This window comes from Vicia villosa, linkage group LG6 (assembly GCF_029867415.1).
Source record: "Vicia villosa cultivar HV-30 ecotype Madison, WI linkage group LG6, Vvil1.0, whole genome shotgun sequence".
Lineage (NCBI taxonomy): Eukaryota > Viridiplantae > Streptophyta > Magnoliopsida > Fabales > Fabaceae > Vicia > Vicia villosa.
Window position 1 is genome coordinate 38153870 of NC_081185.1, and position 26323 is coordinate 38180192.

Sequence of the window (26323 nt, forward strand, 5' to 3'; positions counted from 1 at the left end):
CTTCTATGGAAGTTACCTTCATATCAAACCGCTTGGGCAGTGATCTGAGGACCTTCCTTACCAATTTTTCTTCAATCAATTTTTCTCCTAAGGCACTTGAGTTGTTTGATATCTCAAGAATATTCATGTAAAATTCATAGATGGTTTCATCCTCTTTCATCTTGAAATTTTCAAACTTAGTGGTAAGTATTTGAAGTCTCGACATCTTTACCTTGGACGTGCCTTCATGTGCTGTTTTGAGAGTATCCCAAGCTTCTTTAGCCAGCTCACAGTGTTGCAAAAATCTGAAGATGTTTTTGTCGATACCATTGAATATTGAACTTAGGGCCTTGGAATTGCTCAACGCTAACTCTTCTTCAGATTTACTCCATTGAGTTTCAGGAATTAGAACAGTGGTTCCATCTTCCAGAATTTTCTCAGGATGTTTCCATCCACTTTCAACAGCTCTCCAGGCCTTGATAGCCACTGACTTAATGACTGCTACCATACAAGGTTTCCAGTAGTCATAGTTAGAGCCAACCAGGATAGGTGGTCTGTTTCCAAACACTAACAGTTCCTTCTCAATAGTACCAAAATTTTGTTATCCCTAGATCTCACCTAGAAGAAAACAGGCAGGGTGCCTGCTCTGATGCCAATTGAAAATTCTAGTAACACACGCTCGATGTCAAACTGGATGTTATGACATCCACAATTAGCAGCACAGACAATAATAATAAACAGCATAAAACAATAAAGAACACACATAATTGTTTACCCAGTTCGGTTCAAACAACCTACTCTGGGGGCTACCAAGCCAGGGATGAAGTCCACTATTAGCAGTATCAATTTAGAGCTAAACTCCCAGTTTACAAATCCTCACTTAATCACTACCCAATGACCCTTCTACCTAAGTTCTACCTAGATATGGAATATCTCCATTCCACTCCCCCTCAATCACAGCAGTGATACACACACAATAAACAATTACAAATAGAAGACACTCTTCAAATACACACCTTGATCTGCTTAAAAGCTTCAATCAAGAGACACACACTCGTGCTTAAAAGCTTAGAGTGACACAACTAAAACATAAACTAACTCCAACGCAATCATCAAAGATAATAGCGTGGATCACAAGTAACAGAAACAGAACAAATTACTCCACAACGATTATCAACATGATAATTGTTTGGATCACACGAGACAGTTACAGAATAGCCGTTCTTCACAAATATAATCTTCTGTCTGCGTTCCAAATTAGGATTGCAGGTCTTTTTATAAGCAGTCTTGGGCCTTGGGCTTTTTTAGAAATACATTAGGGTTAACAAAGTTAACCTAATTCACACGTCAACTGTCTGTTACACAATGTGCTGTCAATAGGATCTTCTGGACGAAATGTGCACCACTCAATAAAAAGTTTCCTAAACTGATAAAAAGGATAAATCAGGAAACACAATTAACAAATAATAATAGCTCCTGCTGTCACACATGGATGTCATGACATCGATCATGACATTCCTTACAAAACCTGTATTAGCTCCACACAAATATGAAACCTGCATAAACACAGTCAACCAGGTATGTTTTACCAATAATGCAGCCAACCTGCAAAACACCTTCAAACATGATACGAAGCTCCTGAGTCAGGGAACCATGATCCAAAAGTATAAGGTAATCTGTTTTCCACAAAGGTGCTTGGAGGCTGAGAGATAACTGCAGGAACAGTAGCAACAGCAGGCACGGCAGGCACAACAGCTACTGGAGGCCTAGTCCACACATAAGGAGAGCTTTGGGGTGGTACTTGAGTGTAGTACACACCAGCATTAGGCCATTTAGCTTGAACATAAGGAGCAGGGGCAGAGGCTGGAGCTATAGTAGAGTGAAACTGAGAATTAAACATGTGCCAGCATTGTAAAGCAGTGTGACCTGGTTTGGAGAAAACTTGACACTGGATATGAGACGCACCAAGTCTGCCACCTCTACCTCTGAACCTGCCACCATGATGACTCCTTCCTACTTTGAATTGAGAATATTCCTGCACATGAGTAGATGCACTAGCCAGAGTAGAGGAGGAATCTGTTGCAGGTGAAGGTGTTTCCTCACTAGTAGACGTCGGAGCTGCATAGTGTGTGAGATTAAGAGACATCAGATCCGGTGGAGACTGCTTCTTGAACTTGTTTAGGCGAAGTTCGTGAGCCAACAGGAGAATCTCAACTTCATCCAGATCCATAACACCAAACTTGCTTTCAACAACAAAGACAACCGGAGCAAATTCAGTCGGTAAACCTTCCAAGATGACGTCAATGTGATGAGAGAGAGGTATAGGATCGCCAATGGAAGCTAACATCAACAATGGTGCGAATCTTCAGTAGATAATCCTGAATAGATAGAGTATCAAGCGTGAGAGCGCGCAACTCCACACGCAGGTGACGTGCCCTTGCACGTGTCTGTTTCTGGAAATAACTGAACAGACGATCCCACAATTCGTGCGAATGTGAACATCCAAGAACACGCGAGAGAATTTCGCTCGATAACGTGGACTGAAGCCACGATGGAAGAATCTGATCCTTGTGGATCCACGCAGAATACGCCGGATTGTAAGAACCGGCACATCGAGCAGCTTCAGAAAGGAACTTCGGCGGAACGCGAGCACAAACCACCAGATCTGTGAGATCGTGAGCATTGATGTAAGGCTCAACTTGTTAACGCCATAAATGAAAGTTCTTTTTCATCGATTTTTTGTGCAATCTTCAAGGAAAAATGATGACAACGTGAAACTTCAGAGACTGGCAGCGGCACCGGTGTTGTTTCCAGTGAGCCAAGGTTAGAGAGCGGCGACAACGGAGGCGGAGTCACATCAACCATGGATTGAGTCAGTGAGGGAGCGGTAGATAATATTTTACATTAGTAATGACCTAGCGTTACCCTATCTGAATAGTGGAAGAGTAGATACCACTTATTGTTTCCTCGCATGAATCTAAATTTGAACTTTATCTTCTAATCTTCAGAGGCTTCAGACAATAGATGTTGAAGCATGTTTAAAAGGATCAAAACATTGAGTTAATTGAACCTAAGACTTCATAGTCTTCCGAAGATTCTAGAGTCTTCAGAGCTTGTTCAAACATAACCTTATCTTTAGAGTCTTCAGCATTTGGTCTTTTGAGACTTTAGAACTTACGTCTTCAGAACTTGTTCATCCAAAATCTTGTCTTCCAAAATTCAACACTTGGTCTTTAGAAGCTTTGGCTTCAGAATCTTCAGAACTTATTATTCCAAAATCTTGTCTTCAGAATATTCAGAACTTTTATTCCAGAATCTTGTCTTCAGAATCTTCAGAACTTGGACAATAGAATCTCAGAGCTAAAGGAGGCCCCAAAAGCTCTTTCATGAGAGTCTCGTTCAGAAGCTCTATCACTCACGTTCATCAGAATCGTTGTTATAGAAGTATTCTAGAACTTGATTGAATCTGTAAACATGTTGGTTTCTTCCAGAGTCAGAGTGTGGTGAGTTCAGAACCTGATGACGTCACTCGCCTTTTCTTCAGAGATAGAACCTGTTAGTAAAAGTTACACACTAGAAAGAAACCGTTAGAGTACTAAATTGTTCTCTAAGATATCATATAATATTATCAACAAAACATAAGGTCAGATGCAGAACCAAATCTTGTTCTTACAATCTCCCCCTTTTTGATGATGACAAAACCATGTATTTTGATGAACAATATATACTAGGTTTAAATCACATAAAAATAAATTTAGAGTTAGCCAAGCAGCTCCCCTTGAGAAAGATACTCTCAAAATTCATTTAAGCTTGTATAGAGGAGAAATTTGGGTGTAACAAATCCAGATCTCTTTAGAGATGTCGAGACATGTGATCTGTCAAGAAACATTAGCAAGGTATATACACAGATTTATGCCAAACTGAAAGATAAATTACACCAGTAATTATTGACCCAGTTCGGTGACAAACACACCTACTCTGGGGGCATACCAAGTCAGGAATGAAGTCCACTATCAGCAGTATTAATTTAAAGCTAAACATCCCCTTTTACAAAACCTCACTTAATACCTACCCAATGAACCTTTTACCTAGATCCTCTCTAGATATGGAATATCCCCATCCCATTTCCTATTACCGCAGTAATGTTGTACAATTCTCTAGTCCTAGGAGTTGTAGCAATGACCTAATACCCAACGCATTCTAATTACACAGACAAATAGTTTAGAAGACACACTTCCATGACAATCCCTAGTCAAGACTCTTGACTATGAACACTACCTTGGAGTTACTTCAAAGCTTCCTCCAAGAACAATATGTATTCCTCTTGCCTACAGGCTTTAAGAATTACGGTGACCTTCCCACAACCCGGGAGGTTCACTTAACCTAGCCCTAATGATTACATCTTTTCTATTCTCGGTTGGCTTCCTTTCTAGGTTACAAACACTTCTATTTATAACCTATACTCAGCTGGATTTGGGCCTTCAATCACAGCAAATTTGTTGTTACAATATCACAGTAACTTCTGTTACAAACAAGGTTTTCATTCTTTTAGTTTTTGAAAATATCTCCATATTTAGAAACAATATAATCTTCAAATATTCTGACTTGATTCTTCTGATTGATTCCTCAAATCTTCTTATTGATTCTTCAGGCCTGTTACATATATATGCCTTTATTTGATTTGCATAATATTCAGAGAATCACACTGATTTAACTAAAACAATTCACTTCAGCTCAGGCATAATGTCGTGACATCCCATGTGACATGTTATTCCAAATGTTGAATTACTTCAACATAACATGTTCTATCATTTCAGTGGGACTTTATTGCTATACATGTTCTTCTTATAACCGATACTATTATTTGTTTTACAAAAATTAAGCCAACCCTAAAAATAGATAACTAACAATCTCCCCCTTTGGCATATTTTCTGCTAAAACAAATAAACTACAGATTACAAGCATTCGATAACAAAAGCCAATAATACAATAAAAACCAAGAATACATCTGCTAATAGAAGTCCAGTAGATCTCAGCAATTGTGCACTAGACTTCAGCAACTATGGATGGATTCAGTCTGTAGCTACGATGTCAGGAAATCGATGTTCAACATCTTCATGCAGCACAGACCTTAACACCAACAAGTTGGTGTACATGAGGAAGAAGATGAGTTACACTCTCCCTCAACCCAGGAACCATCTCTTCTCACAGAAGACCAATGGTGGCATAAGAGAACCAATTCAACCGTAGTTAAATTAAGTCAACCACCACCTCTGGTAACTCAGAACACATGTCACAACTGTGTTCATAACTCAGATCACAAGTCACAAAGCTAATCCAAACCTCCTTATACAATTCGACATCATTTTTAAACTGTGTCTGGAAATACAGCCTCCTGACTAAACATCTGAGTAGCCAATCCTTTCTCCCCATTTTTGGCCAAAAATTGACAAAGGAGGCCTTCACAAAATCATACCCAGACACAGCTTACCCAGATCCGTAGGAACCCCATATGGAAACAACAGAAACACACACTTACAATGTGTGAAAGAAAACTGATAACTCCTATAAATTGCTGGTCCTTTGCTTGTGCAACAACGATTCCTTGAATGTGACACCTTCTGGTCAAGAAAAGCATTATTTGAGGAGAGAATACCGCCAACAAAAACTATGTGCACAGTCCAACACGGTGTTGACTGCTTTTATTATGCTTGGATTGTTTCTTCTAGACTATTCAGTCTCAACGCATGTGTGGTCAATAACATCTTCTAGACATCCTTTTTTACACTTGGCTTATTGCACAGTCTAGAATATTCCTTTGTTGGTCTCAAGGAAACAAGACAAGAATAATGTTTTGAATTTTTATCAGACATTGTCTTCGACTTCAACCAGATCTTCGGTAAATTTAGTCAAGGACATTTCCCAAACTACTTCATATGCTCCGAGGCACGGCTATGATGCCTTCAACTGCATTCTCTGATTGCCCTCTGTTTACTTGGAATTACTATCACACGCCTCTTGATTCAACAAGTGTGACAACTCCCATTAGTTAGCAGGATAGAAATATTTATATTCCATTAGCCACTGTCTGCTCCTTGTAGCAACATGTCTCAGCATGTTATTCAACATTATCCTCATACGAAGAAAATACCTTCATAAGCTAGCCCAAATTGTTCATTTACTCCCCCTGTCATGAACAAACAAAGCTTTGACTGCCCTTAAGCATTTGAGCACTCAAACCTTTATTTTGGAGAGCAATCACATCTATCATTAGCTCTAAGCGAATAACTCCAAGCACCCTGAGCTATTCACATGACATGGACACCTCTGATTCGTGCCCTTAAGCATCCACATCAAGTATTATGACCTTTAGAATAGGCAAGAAGTCATGTATACATAGTCTGAAAACAACCTCCAACCATTTCTTAGTGTGCTTACAAGCTTTACTAAGATTCAGACTATCTGAAAACAACAGAAGGAATACCTCAAACTGATATGCTGATCAAATCATCCTTCTTCTCTTTACAATTACTAGTATTTGCTGATACTAATGAAGTCTTTAACACATCATAGTAGATATGCCTTGCCTGACCATACTACTATCATAAGAATCTTATCATTCTAACCCATATAAAGAACTGTTACTTCTGAACATGGTGTTTGAACATTGAGATTCATGGTCCCAAATCTTTTCCACAATTATCAGCAATGATGTTACAACATCATTCGGGACATTAGCTTCAAAAACCTAGCTCTGGTTCTTGAACCATGCTTCCAAGGACTTATTGTGCATCGAAGTCCTTCAGGAAGCTCAAATTGAAATCTCACTACTGCAGCTTGCGAGAAAAATAAACTCTCAATCATTTCCTGACACCATTAGGTCAGAAAGCAGACTTGCACACACTTCAGATTTGTACCCTAACCCTGTCACGGTTGTTCATCAGTTACATGCTCATCTTCATACAGCCAGCAGATGAGGTGTTATACTTCTTTTAGAGGTACAATCTGCTGATAAGACTGTCTCTAAACTGCAAAGAAGACGACAAATGACAATATTATGCACCACTTGAAGTGAGTGAATTCTTTAAAAAGACACATTGTCACGTTAGTCGTTCCTAGTCTGGTCAGTTACTTGACCCTTGATCCCATCCTGAATTGAATAACCTTCCTTAGTTGGGAATGAGAGAACTAAAGTGATGTTCAATCCTCAGTTCTGACATTAACCTGACTTTCAGAATCTTTCTATGCTTTTGGAGATGACTTTCATAGCAACCTACAACTCTTGTAGGGGATGCAGACAAACCAACTATAGGTAGTTGATCAATCCTTCAAAGACCATATCTCATATGCACAAAGTAAAGACCTCCTGTCTGACTATGAGATGCTTGGATACCATTTTTTCACCTATAGAAGAGATTCCCTCTACTAGGTATCTGAGGCAGATGACATTAACTGGACTTTACTCGTCATGAGTAGACTATTCAGACTTAGTCCACTTCTTCACAATACAAGGATCCACGCTATTCCTTGTACTACCACTAATTCATTATGTGAGGACACCACATAAGTGAATCTAAACAATAAATATACTTTTCACGAAAATACCGGGAAACCCAATCCTTTGATTCCAGAGACGTATTTCCTCATTGCTTCAGTTGAAAGGTTCTTCCTAGATGATTCAGAACACATAGAGTTGGTTAATGTGTCTCCAAATGCTTAACATCCCTTGGAAGAATTTACCAGAAGGACAATAGTTCCATTCTTTCAAGGACTTGATTAATGAACGAAGCGTGAGCACGCGACCTCCACATTATTCTTGAACAATACTACCAGACACATTGAGAAAAATAAATTCTCAGTGAACAGATGTCAGGACATTATGTCTGACACAACCTTCAAGTTCTTCTAGCTTCAGATTGAGGACTCTCCCTTCATAATTGCTAGGAAGTACATGAGAATAGTATAGCAATCTCATATCCTGAGAATCGTAAGCATAACACAAGTATAATCTGTTCCATGGTCATAACCAAGGTTCCATTAATCTGGTTCCTTTGATCCAAAAAGTCCTTTAGGCATGAGCTCATCCTTTAAAGAGATTCGGTGGTGATGCCCTTATGAGTTCTTCTCAAGAGCTCGACTATTGTACATCCATATACCTTGGTCAGAAATAAACTGACACAGAGGTAGACAGACTGTTGATCGTGACCTGATCAACTTGCACAAATCAGATGTCTCCTCTTCCAGGTCAGAAGTAGGTTCCAAACAAAAATATTTACAACATTTTGTTTAGCACCCAAAACATATGTTCTTCAACCGGTAGCTGCATACCTGCTGAAGTAATGTTCTAACATTCCATAGAACATCAATTCCTTCCATACAGCTGAACTTGGTGTTGAGAATATTACACCATCCTTCGACCAACTCCAATATAGACGGCCCAGCTATACCTCAAATAGCCAGATTTAGAGTTACTTCCTGGAAGGAGTCAAGAGATATGAAGACTCTAATTGAGACCAACCTGAATGGTTTCAACCTTTCTTCATGTTACTTGAAGAAGCAACCTATCAGCCATGCTAAAGTGCCTTTATGAGTGGACTTGAGAACCAGAACTCAAGTATCGTTGGCTATTTTGATTAGTTGACTGAACCAGCTTTGTTCATACCACCATCATGAGTGCATTTTCTGAGGAGATCAAACCTTAATGCTAAGAGAACCAGGTTTGACAAAGATACCATGCAGCGAAATTACTTTAACAGCTCCTCATCATCCTTTAGGCACAATTTTTTGTATATAATCACCATATCCCACGAACCAGTAGTACAACCTTAGATTTGAAAATAAATAAAACCCACACCAAAACATACCACAGATTTTGATGCTCAACATAGTCCATCCTCCACTTCAAGGGACCATGTACACATCAACGTTCAAACATCTTTTCACTACAAACCTTCCTTGCCAAACTAGAAAGTAACCTCCTAGGATCTCATCCAGAGACAGAACATGATGCCTGCTCTGATACCAATTGAAACTCTAGTGTAACAGATCCAAATGTCTTGAGAGATGTCGAGACATGTGATCTGTCATGACATCCCATGTGACATGTTATTCCAGATGTGGAATTACTTCAACATAACATGCTTTATCATTTCAGTGGGAATTCTTTGTTGTACCTGTTTTTCTTATAACCGATACTATTATTTGTTTTACAAAAACTAAGCCAACCCTAAAAACAGAGAACTAACAAGAGGCTCCCCCTAAATTCAAGACTTATAAAATAATTTTGAAGCATAAGAAAGTAGAAGGAAACAAATACTTCTATGTTTACAAGTCCATCAGAATCTGACTAGATATGCCTAGTGTTAGCTGGGAATTCCGACGACTTGGAAATGCTGAGTTAAAATGATGATAGAGAGTTATTTCGAAAAAATATTCAAGATGATCTCATGAAGATTTCGACCAACAAGCTCATGAGTGGTTTTATTTTGTTCAGTGTTGGCAAAAGGTCTTATTGTCGTGAAGCATGTGATACTTAAGATATTTTGGAGGCTTCAAAGAAAAATGCTTCGACAGTCATGTTGGTTGATTTGGCGCTTTGAAAGGAAGAAGATTCAAATTCAAAAGAATGATCTTTTCCAAAGGAACGCATGGAAGTCTGAGGATTCAAAGGACATGCAAACAGCGAACATGGCATTCTCTTAGGAAAAGACTGTTATGGTCGAGCTAGTATTAATTAGAATCTTAGCGTTAAAATTTAGTGTGTTCAAATTTCGTACAAATACTCAATATCACTCAAAGTACCAACGTTTATCGAGAAAAGAGTTTCTGAGAATGTACGTATGATTCACCAGATTTTATTCAATTGTCAATTTACTTTTACAAGAATTCTTTTTATTCCTTTTACCTTTAAATTGAAATTTCTTTACTTTCCTATATTCATTTTCCATTGCATTACAATTCCTTATAAATTAACCATAACCTTTGAAAAGATGAACATTAAAAAAAACTAAACACATTGTCCTAGGATCAATCTAGTCTATCATGTGAGTAACCAAACATATATTTGTATTTTTGGAAGACTAGCGCTTGTTTACCAAATTCCAGGGTAAACACTTGGTTCTTCATCTCAAATTCTGGATTGCTATCAGAACACGATGAATTGACGAAAAACTGGTTGACAGAACCTGTTTGTGAATATGCGCTAAGCTTCAGAGCGAGGTTCACAAATATTTTACCATGTTCAGAACATTAGAACTTTCTGGCTTCTCAGATCTTGTATAGTCTTCTGACTTTCTTCCAGAGTTTTTCTGTCAATAAATTTCAGTGAACTTTTGCAAAGTTCTTGAGTCAAATATGTTAGACGCAAAAATCTCTTATATCATTTATGTGAAAGTTCTTATGAGAATAAATATATAAAAATCATCTTTACTTCCCCCATTTGTCAGAAATCAAAAAGACTTTAACAAAATAACCAAAAAAAAATAACACTTTATTTGATTAGTCTAAGAAAGTACAAAATTTTAACGATTAAATGTTTGAGATTGTTTATGGAAATAATTATTGGTGATTTTTAGCACATTTGTTTCCAATAACAAAATGAATAAATAAAGAATAAAACGAAGCACTTTAAGAAATAAACATTTATTGATAGGAGAAAAAGAGAGAGAGACCAAAAAAGAAAACAACAAAAACAATAATCACCCACAAAACACGGGACACCCAACCAGTTAAATATCCTTCGCTTCAAGGACATCACATCTATCCTCCACAAGAACACCTACAGGTCCAACCCTTCGAATTAATCTAATCATCTCATCCTTATAGAAAAGCTTAGTCATAACTCTTCTAAAAGGTATGAAAGATTGATGTTGACTTCGAGAGACAACAATAGAGTCCTTCATATAATTGAAAATAGTTAGGGGCAAGTTGACCCTAACATGATTAACCAGGAAGTAGATGAAAAGACGGTCATCATAAATCAGAATGTTCTTGGCCACCCCTCTTGGACGAAAGTTGGTCAGCAAAAATTGAAACCAACTGTTAAGAAATGTGGTTGGGTCTAACTCATCCCTACAAAACCGGCTTGTAGGGTGAGGATTTCCCCCCACTTATAGGCACATGTTTAGGTCATATATTATCCGATGTGGGACTCTTAACACCAATCTTTAGCAATAGGAAGGAGATTTTCAAGATCAGTTGATACATATCTAGAAAAGGAGGTGTCGTAAATGGCAATGAGCCAGTCAACGAAAATGTACTTCGAGCGAAAATGATCAACAGTGGTTCCCGTTAGAGGACAACCTATAGCGTTGGCAATAGAGTAGGGAGTGATGGTATTGGGAATACCATAGACACTTGAAAGAATTGAGCAGTCATAATCCCCCACGGAGGTATATTTCCAAAACTCTTTTATCGATTTTAGATAGATGGGTCTGTGCAAAATGGCGAAGTACCTTGACCATCCATGCATTTGCATGCTCATGGTCAAGTTAATGTCTACTTCCCTTAGCTGAGAGAAGTTGGGTCGTTGAGAGAAGTTGGGTCGTTGTTCATTGATGACTTTCAGAAGATCTTCGTTACCAAGGTTTTAGAAGACATGATGAGTGTTTGGTAAAAGAAAATATAAACCAGATGAAAAAGATAGAAAGTTTGTAAGGAAAAGTTACAAAAAACTGGATGAAGAAGGTGAAGGAAACAAATATGGTATAAATAGGAGAAAAGAAACATAACTAACAAGAGAAACGATTTAGTTCAAAGAACAATCAAACTCGAGGCGCACAAAATCATTAATGACAAAATATGAAGATTGAGCATTAATGACTATTACTGATTTCAAGACTTAACGTCAGCAAGTGATGATTTACAAACAAATATGAAGCCCGAATGATTTGTGTTCTTGTGTTTAGCACGGGTTTGCAGCTAGGTTTTCATTAAAAGAGGACCACTGTTAGTAATGTTTTTCAAAACAAAGATGGTTTTTATTTGAAAGTAAAGTTGAACATTGTCAGAATTACGTGAAAAGCTTACAAATTAGGAAATTAGTCCCCTGCAGTCGGTATACAAATTAGGAAATTAGTACCCTGCAGTCGGTATACAAATTAAGAGACATGAAAAATAAAGACTTTTGTGGGATTTGATTTCTTACGACAAGAGGTTGTTTTCCATTATTAGAATCCAAATTGACTAAGAGGTTGTTTTCCATTATTAGAGAAAATACAAATATAACTGATAGAAGTCATCATAAGAAGTGAGTATAAATTGGACTAAGTTTACTACTTTTTTTCATTCTAAGACTAACTTGGACTTTATGTTTTTTGTGAGAATAAAAGGGATTTCTACTCTAAGCATCATTGATGTGTCTGATGTTATAAATAGCTTTATACATTAAGTACTTAACACTTGATATACAAAATTGATAATATATTATCTACTGTGATATTGTGATTTGCTATGAAACACAATTGAGGCATCATTCGGAGTTAGGAAAGTTTCATCGCTTTCTTTTTTTCCTCAAAAAAGGCATAGCGCTAAAAGCTACCTCAGAGCTCTCACTATTTTGATGAGCATTCTCTGTTGTCAAGACCCTTGTGCCAGCATTTAGGTGGTCGTTTGGCACTGTGTCTAACTTGTGACATGTCTCTCCAACTTGTGTCTCGCTTGTAACCTTTTCAGCACCAGAAAACAATATATCTGAACTACTTTTATCACGGTCAGTTTCAGCCAAAAAGTCAGAACAGTGTGGAGATATTGTTGTAGCCGTGTTCATGTCATCAACTGCATCATGGTTGTTATCCATTTCACTATCGTCTGCACAGAATCCACCTCCCATTTCAAGATAGTCGTCTGAAGGGCGGGTATTTGGTGTTGCTGCACCAGCATCTGTTTCTGGCTCCAGAGAGTTTGCAGGTAAGTTATCCTCCATAGGGATTTCTATCATATTGCTTTCAATCACTCTGTTGAAACTATCTACACGTGCATCAGCAATGCAAGATGATTTTTCTTGCAGTCCCTCTTCCCGCAAGCAAGTCTGATTGTTCTGATCAAATGAATCAACTGCATCTTCAACTTCAAGGTCCTCAAAGGAATAGTTGACAGGTTTCCGAGATCGCTTTGACTGAAAAGTAAACAACAGGTATGTAGGACTTTTAATTACTAGTTATTTATAAAAACTTTCATTGTTATTCTTGAATGAATAATTGACAGATTTTGGAGATCACACCTGAATACCCATAAATAAGAATTACTCTAGCAAAAACATACTCTTTCATGGGTTAAAACTCTTGTGGGTCCACTGAATTTATGTGCGGACAACATGATTTAGTGGAATCCATTTGAATTTTAACCTATAGAAGATTGTGGTAGAGTGTCTTCCTAATACTCCTAGATAAATAAATGTATAGTAAAGAAACCTTATAAGTTATTTTCTGATTGGAATTTAAAAGAAGCCGCTGTTTTATAGAACCGAAATTTATGGGGGCAACAAACAGATTATAACAAAAATCAATCATAAACAGTGCAAATATCAAAGGCATGTCCAACGAAAAAACTAACTGATTCGCATTTAAACATAATAGAGAGGAAGGGATAACAAAGATTCATGAAGTTAACAGGATTAAGATGCACCAAATTATTATTATTTTTTGTTTACTATTAAGAATAATGGAAGTTTCTCAACAGAGAAAAAAGTTGAAGGAGCACCATATTTCATATTTTGAAGTAAAAAATTCTATTCAGAATGAAGCTTACCCTTCGCACAGCTTCTGTAACTGTTGACCCATCAACTTTGACAACCGGATCATGATTCTCATCATCACTACTACTAGATGATGTTTCAGCTTCAGATTGAAAACAACGACCTTTATTTTCTCTGCTTCTTTTTACTCCCACACCTCTACCTCTTCCTCGCCGGCTACCACTTTTATTCCGAGCCAATTCCTTACCATCATGTTGCTCTTCTTCTGTTTGCATACATGGCTGTAACTTTTCAACCTTGGATGCACCAGGTGCAGAAGAAGAAACACCATTGATTTTCTTTTTCCTTGTATGTTTCTTAGCAACAATATCCCCGTCCTTTTTTCTTTCCAACAACTCTTTTGTTTTTGATTTCTTCCTATCTGCAAGACCTTCCTCTTCATCTGTTCCCTCTGAAGGTGGCTTACTAGTTATTCCCTTTAGAGCTTTATTGATTCTCTTGCTACGAATTTTTGCAAATTTTTCATTGAAACTGTAAAATGCCTCCAACCGCAGTTGAGTCTACATTATATAAAAATCAGGATATGAAAAATAAGTAGGAGTATTAATAAGATAGTATATAACCAACAAAAATGATTGCCTACATAATGATCGATCAAATTAATTGTCGAACACAAAAACATAAACAGGGAGCAGAACAGTTAAGCAAAGTCTCTAACCGCATGTTTGTTGTACTGCTTTAAAACAGGTAACAGCAATTCATCTGCTTTCTGGCTAGACCACCCAAATTTCTCCCAGCACATTCTGTATGCACGAAGCAACTCAGTATTGTAGAATATTGAAAATACATATACATTTTCAAAACAAGAAGGTAAATATAAGACCATTTCAAAGGTGCCATCGTTATAGATTTTCAAAGAAATGAAATGCATCAGTTTGCCATTCTCGGATGGACTGTTAGTTTATCATTCTCTAATGCTAAAGCATGGCAAAATATTTCAGGGACGAACTCAAGATGACTGAGATTCTTTCATCATCTCATCCATCTTGGCCCTGTGGGGGTGTGAGAGAGAGAATACATTTCTCTATCAATCTACACCTGTTTGTACTCTATCTTTTCTTAGGCTAAACTATAATTTTAGCCACAGCAGTTAGTCACACAGCTATTATAGTTAGATGTAGCTCCAGCGCTGTTTTCTTATTGTCGTGAGAACCACACGCCACCATCCCCAGCGCTGCTTTTGGCACGGGTTCTTCCAGTGTGTTTGCCAGCATCCCATCTATCTGTTTTTACATGACTAATATTTATGCACCAACTTGATGGGGGTGTAGAAGATATTACAGGATGAACGGGGACAAATATTCTCTTATTTGTTTTTCTATTATTAGGATATTCTCAATTATCTCTAAGATCAGCATTGTATTTTATGACATTCTTTAAGTCATTGACATTAATTGTAATTCTCCTATTTAAAGGTGCTTTCCCTGCAGAATAACAACAATTTTTACCCATTTTTTTCTACAATACTTGGGTGGAAATAAGGGGCTACAGAAACAAAAAGGAAAAACATATAAACTCACTTGCGAAGAACAAGCTGATCTGGCTTTCCCCATGCAAAAGGCTCAGTTGACTTGTCAACTTCTGGAGATAAGTAAGCAGATATAACTGTTTCACTTGGAAAAGAAGAAGGAATATGCCAATTCTTGCTAACATTTCTCTATTTAGAAAACAAAAAAAACATACGTCAAACCCAAGCACGATAAAGTGCAAAATTATCTGTCAATATATTACTTGAAAGCACAGGGAGCTTGAAATCAATTACATGCTTATCCATGAAAATTTGCTTTGTTTCTTGGATGTGATCAGGTGACTCCTTTTCTTCAGGTTTTGACCCTTTCTTAGATACAGATTTGGCATCCAACCTTCCAAGGATGGTGGGATCCGGTGACTCAACCCACTGCCGGAATTTCTGGAACCCGTCTTCCTCCGGGAATGCAGTTACAACCTCAATAGCATTAACAATGCCAATCCCACTACATTACCATTTACCACACAACAAGATCTAGTCAGGTTAGCATGGAGCATATATATAAGCATATAACTGATTTCCTGCCACAAATGCAGGGAAATGAAATATGGAAAATATCTTATTACTAGTTGGATAAAGAAAAGAAACACTAGCATATCTCAATGCAGAAAGGCATGCCTATCCACACTTATGCACCAAAACAAGTAAGGGAAATAGTTGCTACACCTTACACCTTCAGTATAGTCACTCCCAAGAAGTAGTGCCATGCGAATTAATTTTTCTCTGGTCAATCCAAGCTCCTTTTCAATGTCCTGAGGCATTGAAAAAAGCTAAAAAAACATGAAAAATTTAAAAACTAAAGTATTCATGGGCATCAGCTTTAGAAGATATGTAGACCTGCATGAAGTATGTCTCTACATATTTGCGGTCATCAAATATATTCTTGTAAACACTGCGAGCCCCAAATAAAAGGACATCAGAGTCGTCAGTCACGACACCATCAACCAGTTTTGATAGCTCTAAATAAGCACATTGTGCCTCAGCTTCCATAGGGGCAATGATATATGGCAAGCCAAACATTTGCAGTAGTTCCTACAGGGTACCAGAGGAATGAGAAACATAATTGATAAACATACTACAACGAGTAGAAAATCACGATATGGAATGAAAAAAATAAAAAGCGAAGTTAATTATCACATCTGCCTGAGCAATAAATGTTTCAAAATCCTCAATAAAATATAAATTATTAGAAAAATGCCACAGCCAAGTAATCATGTTCTTTAAGAGCATCCAAGTTTAGATTTACGTAGTCAGCTGGGGCATGAAAAACATGTAAAAAGTAACCACTAAAAAATTTAAGACCTTATGCAATAGCTTAAGATACAAACACACATTATGATGAATTCAGTTAGCTTTACAATATTTTTACTTAGACTGAAGTCAAATCTAGTTACAACTGAAAAGCTAATATACAATATTTTTACTTAGACTTTAGTCAAACCTAGTTACAACTTAAAGGCTAACTTACTACAGTAGCCAAGGAACCTATATTGGGCTGTGGGCTTTCTCTAATAATAGGCCCAATAATAAAATACTCCCTCCCTCTCATAATAAGTGTCTCATTTGCATTTTTTCTCTGTCTCAAAATAATTGTCCCTTTACATTACCAATGCAACATTTATTATTATTTTTCCACTACTATGCCCCTATTTATTACTTTTCACTTTATTCAACAACTCTATTAGCTACAATTTTTTTTTAATATATGTGGTATCCAACCAGTCAGATCGACTAATCCACATAGAAGGCTTTCACCCCGCGTAGCCCTTGAGGGTTTGGGATTTTTTAGGTCCCAGGCACCATCGAACTCGAGACCCCAAGGGGAGCAAACCCTTGGGACCCGAGCTCCTTTCCGCTGGGCCAACCCTCTCAGGTTCTATTAACTATAATTAATAGGGGTATTCTAGTAAATGATATTAATTTTATTGTTAAAAGTTAAAACCAATACATCTAATCATTTTCTTAAGAACCGGGTATTGTTCAAATAGGACTTTTTTTATGAGACAGAGGGAGTAGTTATTCTAACACAGCATAAACCAGATGGTTCTGAATTCTCTCTCTAATACTGATACAAGCACGCTAATTATGTGACTAGGTGATGTAAAACTTCGGTTTCTCACCTGGCATTCAGTGAATAATTCACTGTCAACGGACTCTGCATTACGCTCAAACTTCCTCTGCTCCTTTTCTAGGTTCATATATTCCCTATCAAGAATTTCCATTTCTTCATTCAATTGAACCTCATCCAATTGTACAGGAAAATCTCCTGGGGAAATCACTGATTCTTGGGAGAGGTTACTAGTCCTTTCCATAGACAGATTTCCATCATTGTTCACTGAAGGCAATTTTAACTCCTGATCAAGGTCTTCTTTAGCTCCTTTCAAGGATGGCTCCATCGAAAGAATAGCAGCCTTTGTATTGTCAGAAGAATTGCTTAATGCTTTAGAATTATTATTATTTTTCTTTTTCTCCTCTTCAGTCACATCAAGTGGATCAACCTTGGACACATCACCGTCATTATGTTTATCCAATAATTCCTCTGCAACAATAAGATTTGGAACCTCGTCCATCATCATGACATTTCCATCTGAAATTGAATTTTCAGAATTATCATGTCCATCCAGTTTGCTAGGTTCGTTAATCAATGTATCGCTAGGTTTGTTAATCAATGTATCTGAGTTTTTGGATTTAAATGTCACAGATGACTCTAACTGATGCAAAGATTCTGGGTCATTTCTAGTCATGTAGTTTTCATTTTTGTCTGCTACAGCTTCATTGTTATCACCATGTTCTAAATTAGGATCCAATTTCTTCTCATAAGCACTTGAATGTTCATCTAAAGATGACACGCATTTAAGTTTTTCATCCCGTGTACTCTCGAGACTTCTCCTAATTGCTTCCTGCAAATCAGACTCCTCTTCCAACAGCCCCTTTGATGCCAACTTTTCCGGCTCAGATGGACAAAATAAGGTGCTAGTACCATTACAATCCCCTTCTTCCCATTCTTCTTCACTTTCATTGTTATTATACTCACCTGTAACAGAAGATTTCAATTCCACTTTATTATATCCGGGAGAAATGGTATTCTGGCCTTGAACAATTCCTTCTTCCCAATCACAATCTGAATCAGAACCACAAGGTGTTTTCACCACAGTATCATCAGCATGAGAGTGTTCCATAGATATTCCTCCAACTAAACTTGCAAATATATCATCCCCGCCACTTGCAAATTCATCCTTGCAATCATACTCAAAGGATATCTCTATAGAAGTATTCTTACCAAGCATTAATTCCTCATTTTGCACATTATCTCCAACTAAGTCAAAATCCACTTCTCTTGTTTTACCACTAAGCTGCTTCCCAGAAGATTTTGATGGAACATTTTCTGTATTCGGCATTGTGTCAATGTTATCAACCTTGTTTGCATGTGTTTTGTCATGCTCAATCTCTTTCATCAAATCCAAATTCCTTTGAATGTCACGGGTCATGCGCATCCCCATAGCTCTTGATCTACTAACTCGAACTCGACCCCTCTCATCTAGATATGTCTCAATACTTTCATCAACAGGCTCGCTAGGTTCACCGCAAACCAATCCAGCAGAAATATTAGAAACAGTTCCTGCTGCTATGTTATTTACAAAATTCTGTGAAGGATGTGTTCCCCGTTCCATTTGCTGTGTATCTTCAACATTTCTCTCTAATCTGGACGAGGTAAGTCCTCTGAAATATTTAAGAATGTAGTGATAAGAGAAGTTGTCAACATTGAAAAATATAGGGCACCATGTGCACTGGAAAATCCCCAGGCCATGTTGAGGGCAATGGTTATTGGGAATAGCATTTTAGTAACCAAAAGCCCAAATCATTGAAAATAACATTACTTACTGTTTGTCACCGGAAAAGGATGACGAGAATATGTACTCTCGGTTCGCTTCAGATGCAATCCGTGAAGTCTGTATCCCGCCTACTCCTCCTCCGACGGCAGCTTTCTGAACTTCATTTATTTCGCGACGGAAAGCTACAGTTTTAAGGTAAGATTGTATTTGAAGCTCGGAGAACTTTGAAGGATCCTGAAAGTAGCCAATTGGATGACATGCATTAATCCTAAGTTCACATAGATGCACATTGTCTAAGCACCAATTAGCAAAAAGAATAAAAAAAGGATTTAACAGTTAGAGAACATAGCAAATGGAGAAAGCAAAATATCAATACTTGTAAAACTATATTTTCAGTTGTAAGGTTGAGCTAGGTCAAAATACAATACTAAGAGTTGCTTCCTTTGATATCTTCACCAAAGGCCTGGGGATAACTTATATATGTAACAATCTTGAGGAGGACTGTTAAGATATGTATAAATTTAAGTTATATTGGTGGAAAGATTGTCTATCACAATAATTTTGGTGAAATGTATTTCTTACATTTCATACAAATTCCAATCGCATATGTTTCGCATTTCTTACAAATTCCAATCGCATATGTTTCGCATTTCAAATGTATATGAATTCATTATACCAACCTTCTTGACTTTCTGATACTTTTGCCTGTTCTCTGCCATCAATCGCTCTCTCATCTGCAGAATAATTAATCAATAATTAATATCTGAATAAACAAAAAAAAGTTGTTGACTAGAAAATACTTCACCAACCCAATTACCTGAACAAGGAGATCCAGTTGCATTGATGGGGGCAGAGAGGCCAGAACTGCTGGATCAACTTCACTGTGCATAGCTGGCTGCCAAAAGTAAGTGAAATAAACACACTATTCTTGTTCAAGACTAGATGCTACATGACACTACAATTTTCAAGTTTGGAGTAGGGGAAGCAATGCTATTAAAGGCAGATGACAGTTTATGGCAGATGGCCGTGAGATTGCAACCTATGATGCTGCCATGGCACATGCCCAGCACAAATTGCCTATAATGGCTGGCACAAAATCTTCCATGTCATTTCAACACAGCTTCTGTTTTACAACATTGCAAGCAAGTGTGGCTATCCTATATTAAGATTACCAAAATGGAAAATAACTGCTGAACTAAATTCAGCACAAACCACGGTTAAATAACTCAGACAGAAATATCTAGAAATATAACTGACCAGTATCATCTCTTCATCTTCATCTTCATCATAGCTACCATCCCTTTCCTTATTGGTAGAACCCCCAAGAGAATTTGATCCATTTTTTACAAGCTTTGCATTTTCCTCCATACCAATACAAGCAGCTAACCTAATGGGATCATCAGAACAACCTTGATAAACAAGCAAAAGACAGTACAATTTAAAAATTATGACTTTTTATGCAGCTTACATTTCATCAATTCTATTTTGGTTGTCACTGCTGGATGTCGCATTGACGTCACATCTTGAGCTACACCCAACCAGGTCAGTTTCATTAAAAGCAATCCCTTTACCCTTGCCACAGTCACTGGCCTCATGTCTTATCTGGTTGTCAACTTGCTTCAGTCCTGTTTTCTTGCCTTTAAGCTATTATCAAACAATTAACTAAAACATTTTTAATTTAAACCAAATGTACGATAAATCATATGCCATATAAGTTGTAAGCAAGTCAACTGACAATGATGTTTCCAAGCAAATATCATCTTAACATCGTGGGAATAATTATTAATTCTTGAAAATTGTTTATCTGATCCTTTTATTGCATGTCATTTTAGATGTAAGTTAAAAGGGTAACAAGCTAAAACTACAATAAAAAGAATGTGGAAATTGATATATGGAAAAGGCGAGATCATCTAAAATCTAACCTGTGCAAGAATATCAAGTTGCATTGAGTGTGGCAAAGCAGCTAAAACAGCTAAATCAACTTCATCATTGGCTGTAGGCTGAGAAAAAAATTAAATATATTGAAACAAGTGAAAAAAATATAACAGATACAAGAGCATCAACAGAGATAATTAAATTATAACAACTAATAATAAGAATAACCAAATATTGCCTTATTAACCAAATAACTCTACTATTTGCAATGACTCTACAACTTACATCTATGTTATCAAAAAGGTATAAGTTACACGAGAAACAAAAAATGGTACACAAAATAGAAAACTATATGATTGCAATTCCCATTTCCTATTTGTAATCATTCCTTTTTTTTCTAAACTTACCAGTAACGTCTCTTCGTCTGTATCTAAAGAATTAATTACAGTAGATGTCCCTCCTTCTTTGGATCGTATTTCATTTTCCTCTGCAGCTATAGATGCTGCCAACCTAAATTAACTCATCCAAACATTATAGGATGTTACTGACCATGTTTAAGATTATTTATGTTTGAAAAGAAAAAATAACGAGCGAAACTTAAGATGGCTTTATGTGTCCTTCATTGGGGATGAGTATAGGTGAATTACATTTCATCAAGCTCCTCTTGGTTGCACCTTGTCGAAATTTTAGTCTGCAATAGATTTCTGTCCTCCTTGGCCAGAGACATAGCTGCAGGCCTAAATCAATAATTCAAAAATTTAATAAAATTCTGATAGAAGAAAACCTCTAAAAGATTTACAACAGATACGCAGATTACATTTCATCCAGCTCTTTCTTGTGACTTTTTCCTAAATCATTGCCAATAAAGTCCATCTGATTAGATTTTTCCTGAGACTTTGTGCCACTCTTTTGCTTCAGTTTCTGGTTCTTAATATCATCAGCCAGTTCCTTCAACCTCAATGCCTTTAACTGTCAAAAGAAATTAAAAAACTAAATAAGTAAAGATAGCAGAATACATAGCTAACAACAGATTGAACGCACTATCTTCCATTAGTATAAATGTTGCCAAATCCATCTTCCACAAATACTGGTTACCCATAGAATGACATATAGAATATATTTTACGGTCATACACTGAGGTTTAATGTAAATTCCAGGATTTTCATTTAGCAATTAACATAAAATAGAGAACAAATGTCCCTCTAAAATCACAAAATCAACATGCATTTCCACAAGTTACTATAAATACTGTTAATTTGTAGGGTTGAGTTAGGCCCAACCACACTTCTTAACATGGTATCAAGAGCCTCGTTTAAGATCCGGTGGGCCACCTTCTATGGTTTCCGCTATCGGGCCACCCACCATTTATTTTCACGCTCCAGTTGTCTAGTCCTGGGCGTGAGGGGGTGTGTTAAGAGTCCCACATCGGACAATATATGGCCTGAACATGTCCTTATAAGTGGGGGCAATCCTCACCCTACAAGCCGGTTTTGTAGGGTGAGTTAGGCCCAACCACATTTCTTAACAAATACAATGCACAGGTGAACAAGTTACAAGACAACACGCATTTTCTGAATTCACTTGTATTTACATAACAACAAAGCAACATGGCAGTAAAAGTATCTCTCTTTGTTCCACAATCTTTGTTTGGTTTTTGGAAGACGCAAAAGCAATTCTACTATTCTAGAAGTGTAGAATTGATTCTGGAATGATTTTGAGATGTTTGGTTCTTCTAAATTATAATTGATTTTGTTTCCAGAATTGATTATACTCGAAGCTATAATATGTAGCTTTTGAGTTTAAACGTGATTTTTACAATGAAATTTGTTATTTAACTCGCTTTTATATAAATGTATCTAAACATAAATCACTTTAGATCCAACTCACTTTTAACCAGAATCACTTTTACAAAATCAATTCATTCGAAATCAATTCTCCTCCCGGCAGAATCAAGCATACGCTTAAAATCATGTAACTAAAAGTGCGCATACACCAAGAAAATAGAAAACTTTGTCTGACACCAAACGTGTGTCCAGCTTAACTAACGGATGAAAGCTTACTAAAACGGATAATTTTGTTTTTAAAAAGTGAAGTTTTAAAAAACTGATAATTACGTGATTGAGAAGCAATTTCTCGGCAGTCTTGCGGACTTTAGCTTGTGAAACATCGCGCTGTCTCCGGCGAGCAATGACGGTCCTGCGCTTCAGGGCAGGCGTTCCACCGTCAAAGACGAAGACAGGCCTAGTCCTTAGGAACAATAGCTTACAAATGCGACGGAAGAATCCAAGCAAATGAGCGTTGCGAACCATTTCACCTTTCTCGTCACGCATCGCTTTGATAAACTGTACCATCCATATGCTGGCGTCTGCAAAAAGAAGGTGTGACGTTGGAGAAGAGAGTATTTAGTTTATTGATGTAAATGAATGAGGAAATTAGGGTTTTAGGGCGTACCGATGGCTAGGGTTTTGCCAGCGAGGGTCTCGACGGAGACACGGCGACCCACGGGGGAGAGAAGTTCCCAGAGACCGTGAACTCCCATTTTCTTGTTGATTACGCTATGCTGCTAACAGAAACAGGCGTACTAAATAATAGGACTACGGTTAACCCAAGGGGTTGGCCTTATGCTTGAGGTTTGGGTGAGATTGTGTTTATGTCAAACTCAAGGGGTTAATTTAGTAATCATTAATTTATATAATGAGAAAGAAATCTTCAATGGTGCAATTTATTTTTGATATTTTTTAATGTATTTAGTCACATTATTTTGAAGGACTTATAAACCCACATTATTTTGGAGCATTTTCTTTTTAATTGTACAAACCCTAAAAAATTCGTATTAAGTCTCACAATTTTATTTTGGCTTAATTGTAATTTTGATCCCCCTATTATCCATTTTTTTGTGTTTTGATCCCTCTATTTTAAAATCCAGAATTTTAGTCCCTATATTTTAGTTTTTTTGAGGAGTTTGGTCCCCCTGCAAATTCAAAGGCAATTTTAAATGAAATGACGCTTACATTGATGATGTGTCAGTGTCAGTTCAACAATGAACAGTTCAAAAAAAACAAGTTTTATTTAAGATTTATGTTGAATATGTCATCAATTTGAGTTTCATTTTATTAAAAATTACCTTCGAATTTACAAGGGGACCAAAATCCTCAAAAAACTAAAATAAAGGGACTAAAATTCCGGATTTTAAAATAGGGGGACCAAAACCAAAAAAAAAAAAGAGAATAGAGGGACTAAAATTGCAATTAAGCCTTTTATTTTATATATTAATATTTTATTCATATTAAATGTTCGCTCCACATCCTTTCTAGTTGATTCTTGATGTTGAGCAAATAGTTTTCTTTTTTCTTCCTGCGGCATTGAAATGGTCTTAACAAATGTAGTCCACTGAGGATATATACCCTCCTCTAAATAATACCCCATATTATATGATGTTCCATTGATTGTATATTTCACAGGGGAAGCATGTCCTTCTAAAATATTGTTAAACACATTAGATTGGTTTAGCACATTAATGTCATTGTTTGAACCTGCAATACCGAAAAATGCATGCCAAATCCATAAGTCTTATGATGTCTGTTGAAAGTATTTTAGGTAAATATTTTCTAATATCGTATCCACAGAGACTGAGTTAATATTGCTGTCGTTCTATAGTTAATTTATAATGAGTAGTGAAAAGTATTGATTTTGATTGTGTTAATCTGAACATGTAACTAACAAAATAAGAATTAAATGACTAAAAGCTTAAGAATGAATAACAATGGTGATGAATATATGTTGAGTTCTAGGGTTCATCAACCTATTCATATGCAATGATCAATTAATCCACATGTGAACATTATCTAAGTTATTATCTTCATTCATCCTCAAAAGAGATATTATGTCTAAGATCAATTTAGAAACACCTCCACCGATATGATATTCGATCTCTCAGAATAACTATAAAGATAAAGGGAATTAACCACGATGATTTATGAAAACTTCTTCAAAATCTCATCTCTGAGTATTAATCAACAAGTCAATATAAGAACCTAGGGCAAAAGTATGAACCTTATCTCTCGATTGATAGTTTAACAATGATATAAAATAAAAGTAAGGTTCTTTATTGATAATAAAACTTAAACAATTGTTCACAGGAATTAATCAAAGTAATTGCATCTTCATAGGTTAACTACTACCTTAAACTTAACACAATGGGGTTTAGCTCTCCATATACATGAAGAACACACAAGACTTCATAGAGGGATTCATCTTCATCAAGGGAATGTCTTCAGTTAATGTTGAATTCTCCGTCGGATGTTGTTTTCTGCTCTGGAATAGGATTGCTCTCTGAATTTCGCTCACCAAAAATCTCCCCTTATGAGAATTAGGGCTTCTATTTATAACAATTTTCCTTTTTTACGAAGTTACCGCAGCTCGGCACGGATTGGCGAGGCGCGAACCAAAGTCAGAAGTGATGTCGCGTCTCGCCCCTTTTCACCGCGGCTCGGCCTCTGCTTCATCCTCCTTCTTTGTGATTTCTCTTCTCTAGAATCTCTAAGCTTTTGTGTTTCTTCGTCTTTACTTTTCAACTTTAAAATCTGCACAAATAACACCCAAAGTGATGCAATTCGCTCTACAATTAGCATCGAACCTCTAGAGTTCAATTCTAACCATAAAATCCTTAAAAATCATAAGACATGTTTAACTTCAGATCAAAAGGTAGTTAATTTAACACATGAAAATACTACTAATTCACTCCTAACAATGTCACTGCTTCAAGCATGATATTGGGTTTACCATGATCACCTCGACAAAATTGTCTTTTCCATGCAACAGAACAATTTTTTATTCCCAGTACATACAATCGATGGAACCCAACATACCTTGAGAGCCACGTAACTCTCCCATTCGTAAAAGATGTTTAACATCTGTGTTGTTAGGCTTTCTCAAATACTCTGCCCCAAATACAACATTCACGCCCCGGACGAATCTTTCTAAGCACTCAACTAAAGTGCTTTCACCGGTTTGAACATATTCGTCTACACTGTCAGCGGGAGACTCATATGCCAACATACAAACAGCAGATGTGCATTTCAGCAATGGTAAAAGACCCATTTTACCAGTTGCATCGACCCTCATTTGGAAATATTCATCATGATTTCCAATGGCGACTACAATTCAAAGAAACACATGCCTATGCATTCTGAACCTTCAAAATTGAACATCTGTGTATACTGGATCTTGCACGAAAATCAAAGCATTATATATATATATATATATTATTAAAAGTGTACTTTATAAGTATAAATATATGTAACACCCCATAATTCCCATTATTTGATTTAATTGGAATTTAAATTACTAATTGGA

At 36.8% G+C, this 26323-nt stretch overlaps 2 protein-coding genes across 3 annotated transcripts; both read right to left on the bottom strand.

The window, feature by feature from the left end:
* Nucleotides 1–12227: 12227 nt before the first annotated feature.
* On the bottom strand, nt 12228–23619 carry LOC131609122 (DNA repair protein UVH3). 2 transcript variants are annotated; one of them, XM_058880780.1, is made up of 19 exons: nt 23420–23619; nt 23083–23333; nt 21786–21937; nt 21616–21705; nt 21376–21478; nt 21016–21093; nt 20562–20737; nt 20351–20480; nt 19911–19988; nt 19774–19827; nt 19143–19327; nt 17381–18980; nt 16098–16292; nt 15927–16012; nt 15495–15705; nt 15253–15389; nt 14391–14475; nt 13726–14232; nt 12228–13093 (listed from the first exon to the last, which is right to left on the bottom strand). In XM_058880780.1, the coding sequence occupies exons 1-19, from the start codon at nt 23505–23507 to the stop codon at nt 12470–12472; spliced, it is 4830 nt and encodes a 1609-aa protein (XP_058736763.1). In that variant the 5' UTR covers nt 23508–23619; the 3' UTR covers nt 12228–12469. The 2 variants fall into 2 exon arrangements, with proteins under 2 accessions (XP_058736763.1, XP_058736764.1); XM_058880781.1 differs by lacking the exons at nt 21376–21478; nt 21616–21705; nt 21786–21937; nt 23083–23333; nt 23420–23619 and having other exon boundaries at nt 20562–20755; nt 21016–21073.
* A 630-nt stretch (nt 23620–24249) lies between these two features.
* LOC131613550 (uncharacterized) lies at nt 24250–26068 on the bottom strand. The gene is made up of 3 exons (XM_058885208.1): nt 25837–26068; nt 24390–24501; nt 24250–24322 (listed from the first exon to the last, which is right to left on the bottom strand). Exons 1-3 carry the CDS (start codon nt 26066–26068, stop codon nt 24250–24252), a joined length of 417 nt encoding a protein of 138 aa, XP_058741191.1.
* Between the last annotated feature and the right edge of the window lie 255 nt (nt 26069–26323).

Coding starts and splice junctions, on each gene's coding strand:
- LOC131609122 (XM_058880780.1), bottom strand. CDS start 23,507: ATGGGAGTTCACGGTCTCTGGGAACTTCTCTCCCCCGTGGGTCGCCGT. Junction 21,094..21,375: donor CAGACGAAGAGACGTTACTG/GTAAGTTTAGAA, acceptor TTTTTTTCTCAG/CCTACAGCCAATGATGAAGT. Junction 16,293..17,380: donor AATTATTCACTGAATGCCAG/GTGAGAAACCGA, acceptor GGTACCCTGTAG/GAACTACTGCAAATGTTTGG.
- LOC131613550 (XM_058885208.1), bottom strand. CDS start 26,068: ATGGGTCTTTTACCATTGCTGAAATGCACATCTGCTGTTTGTATGTTG. Junction 24,502..25,836: donor AGAGTTACGTGGCTCTCAAG/GTATGTTGGGTT, acceptor TCGGTATTGCAG/GTTCAAACAATGACATTAAT. Junction 24,323..24,389: donor GGAACATCATATAATATGGG/GTATTATTTAGA, acceptor TCAATGCCGCAG/GAAGAAAAAAGAAAACTATT.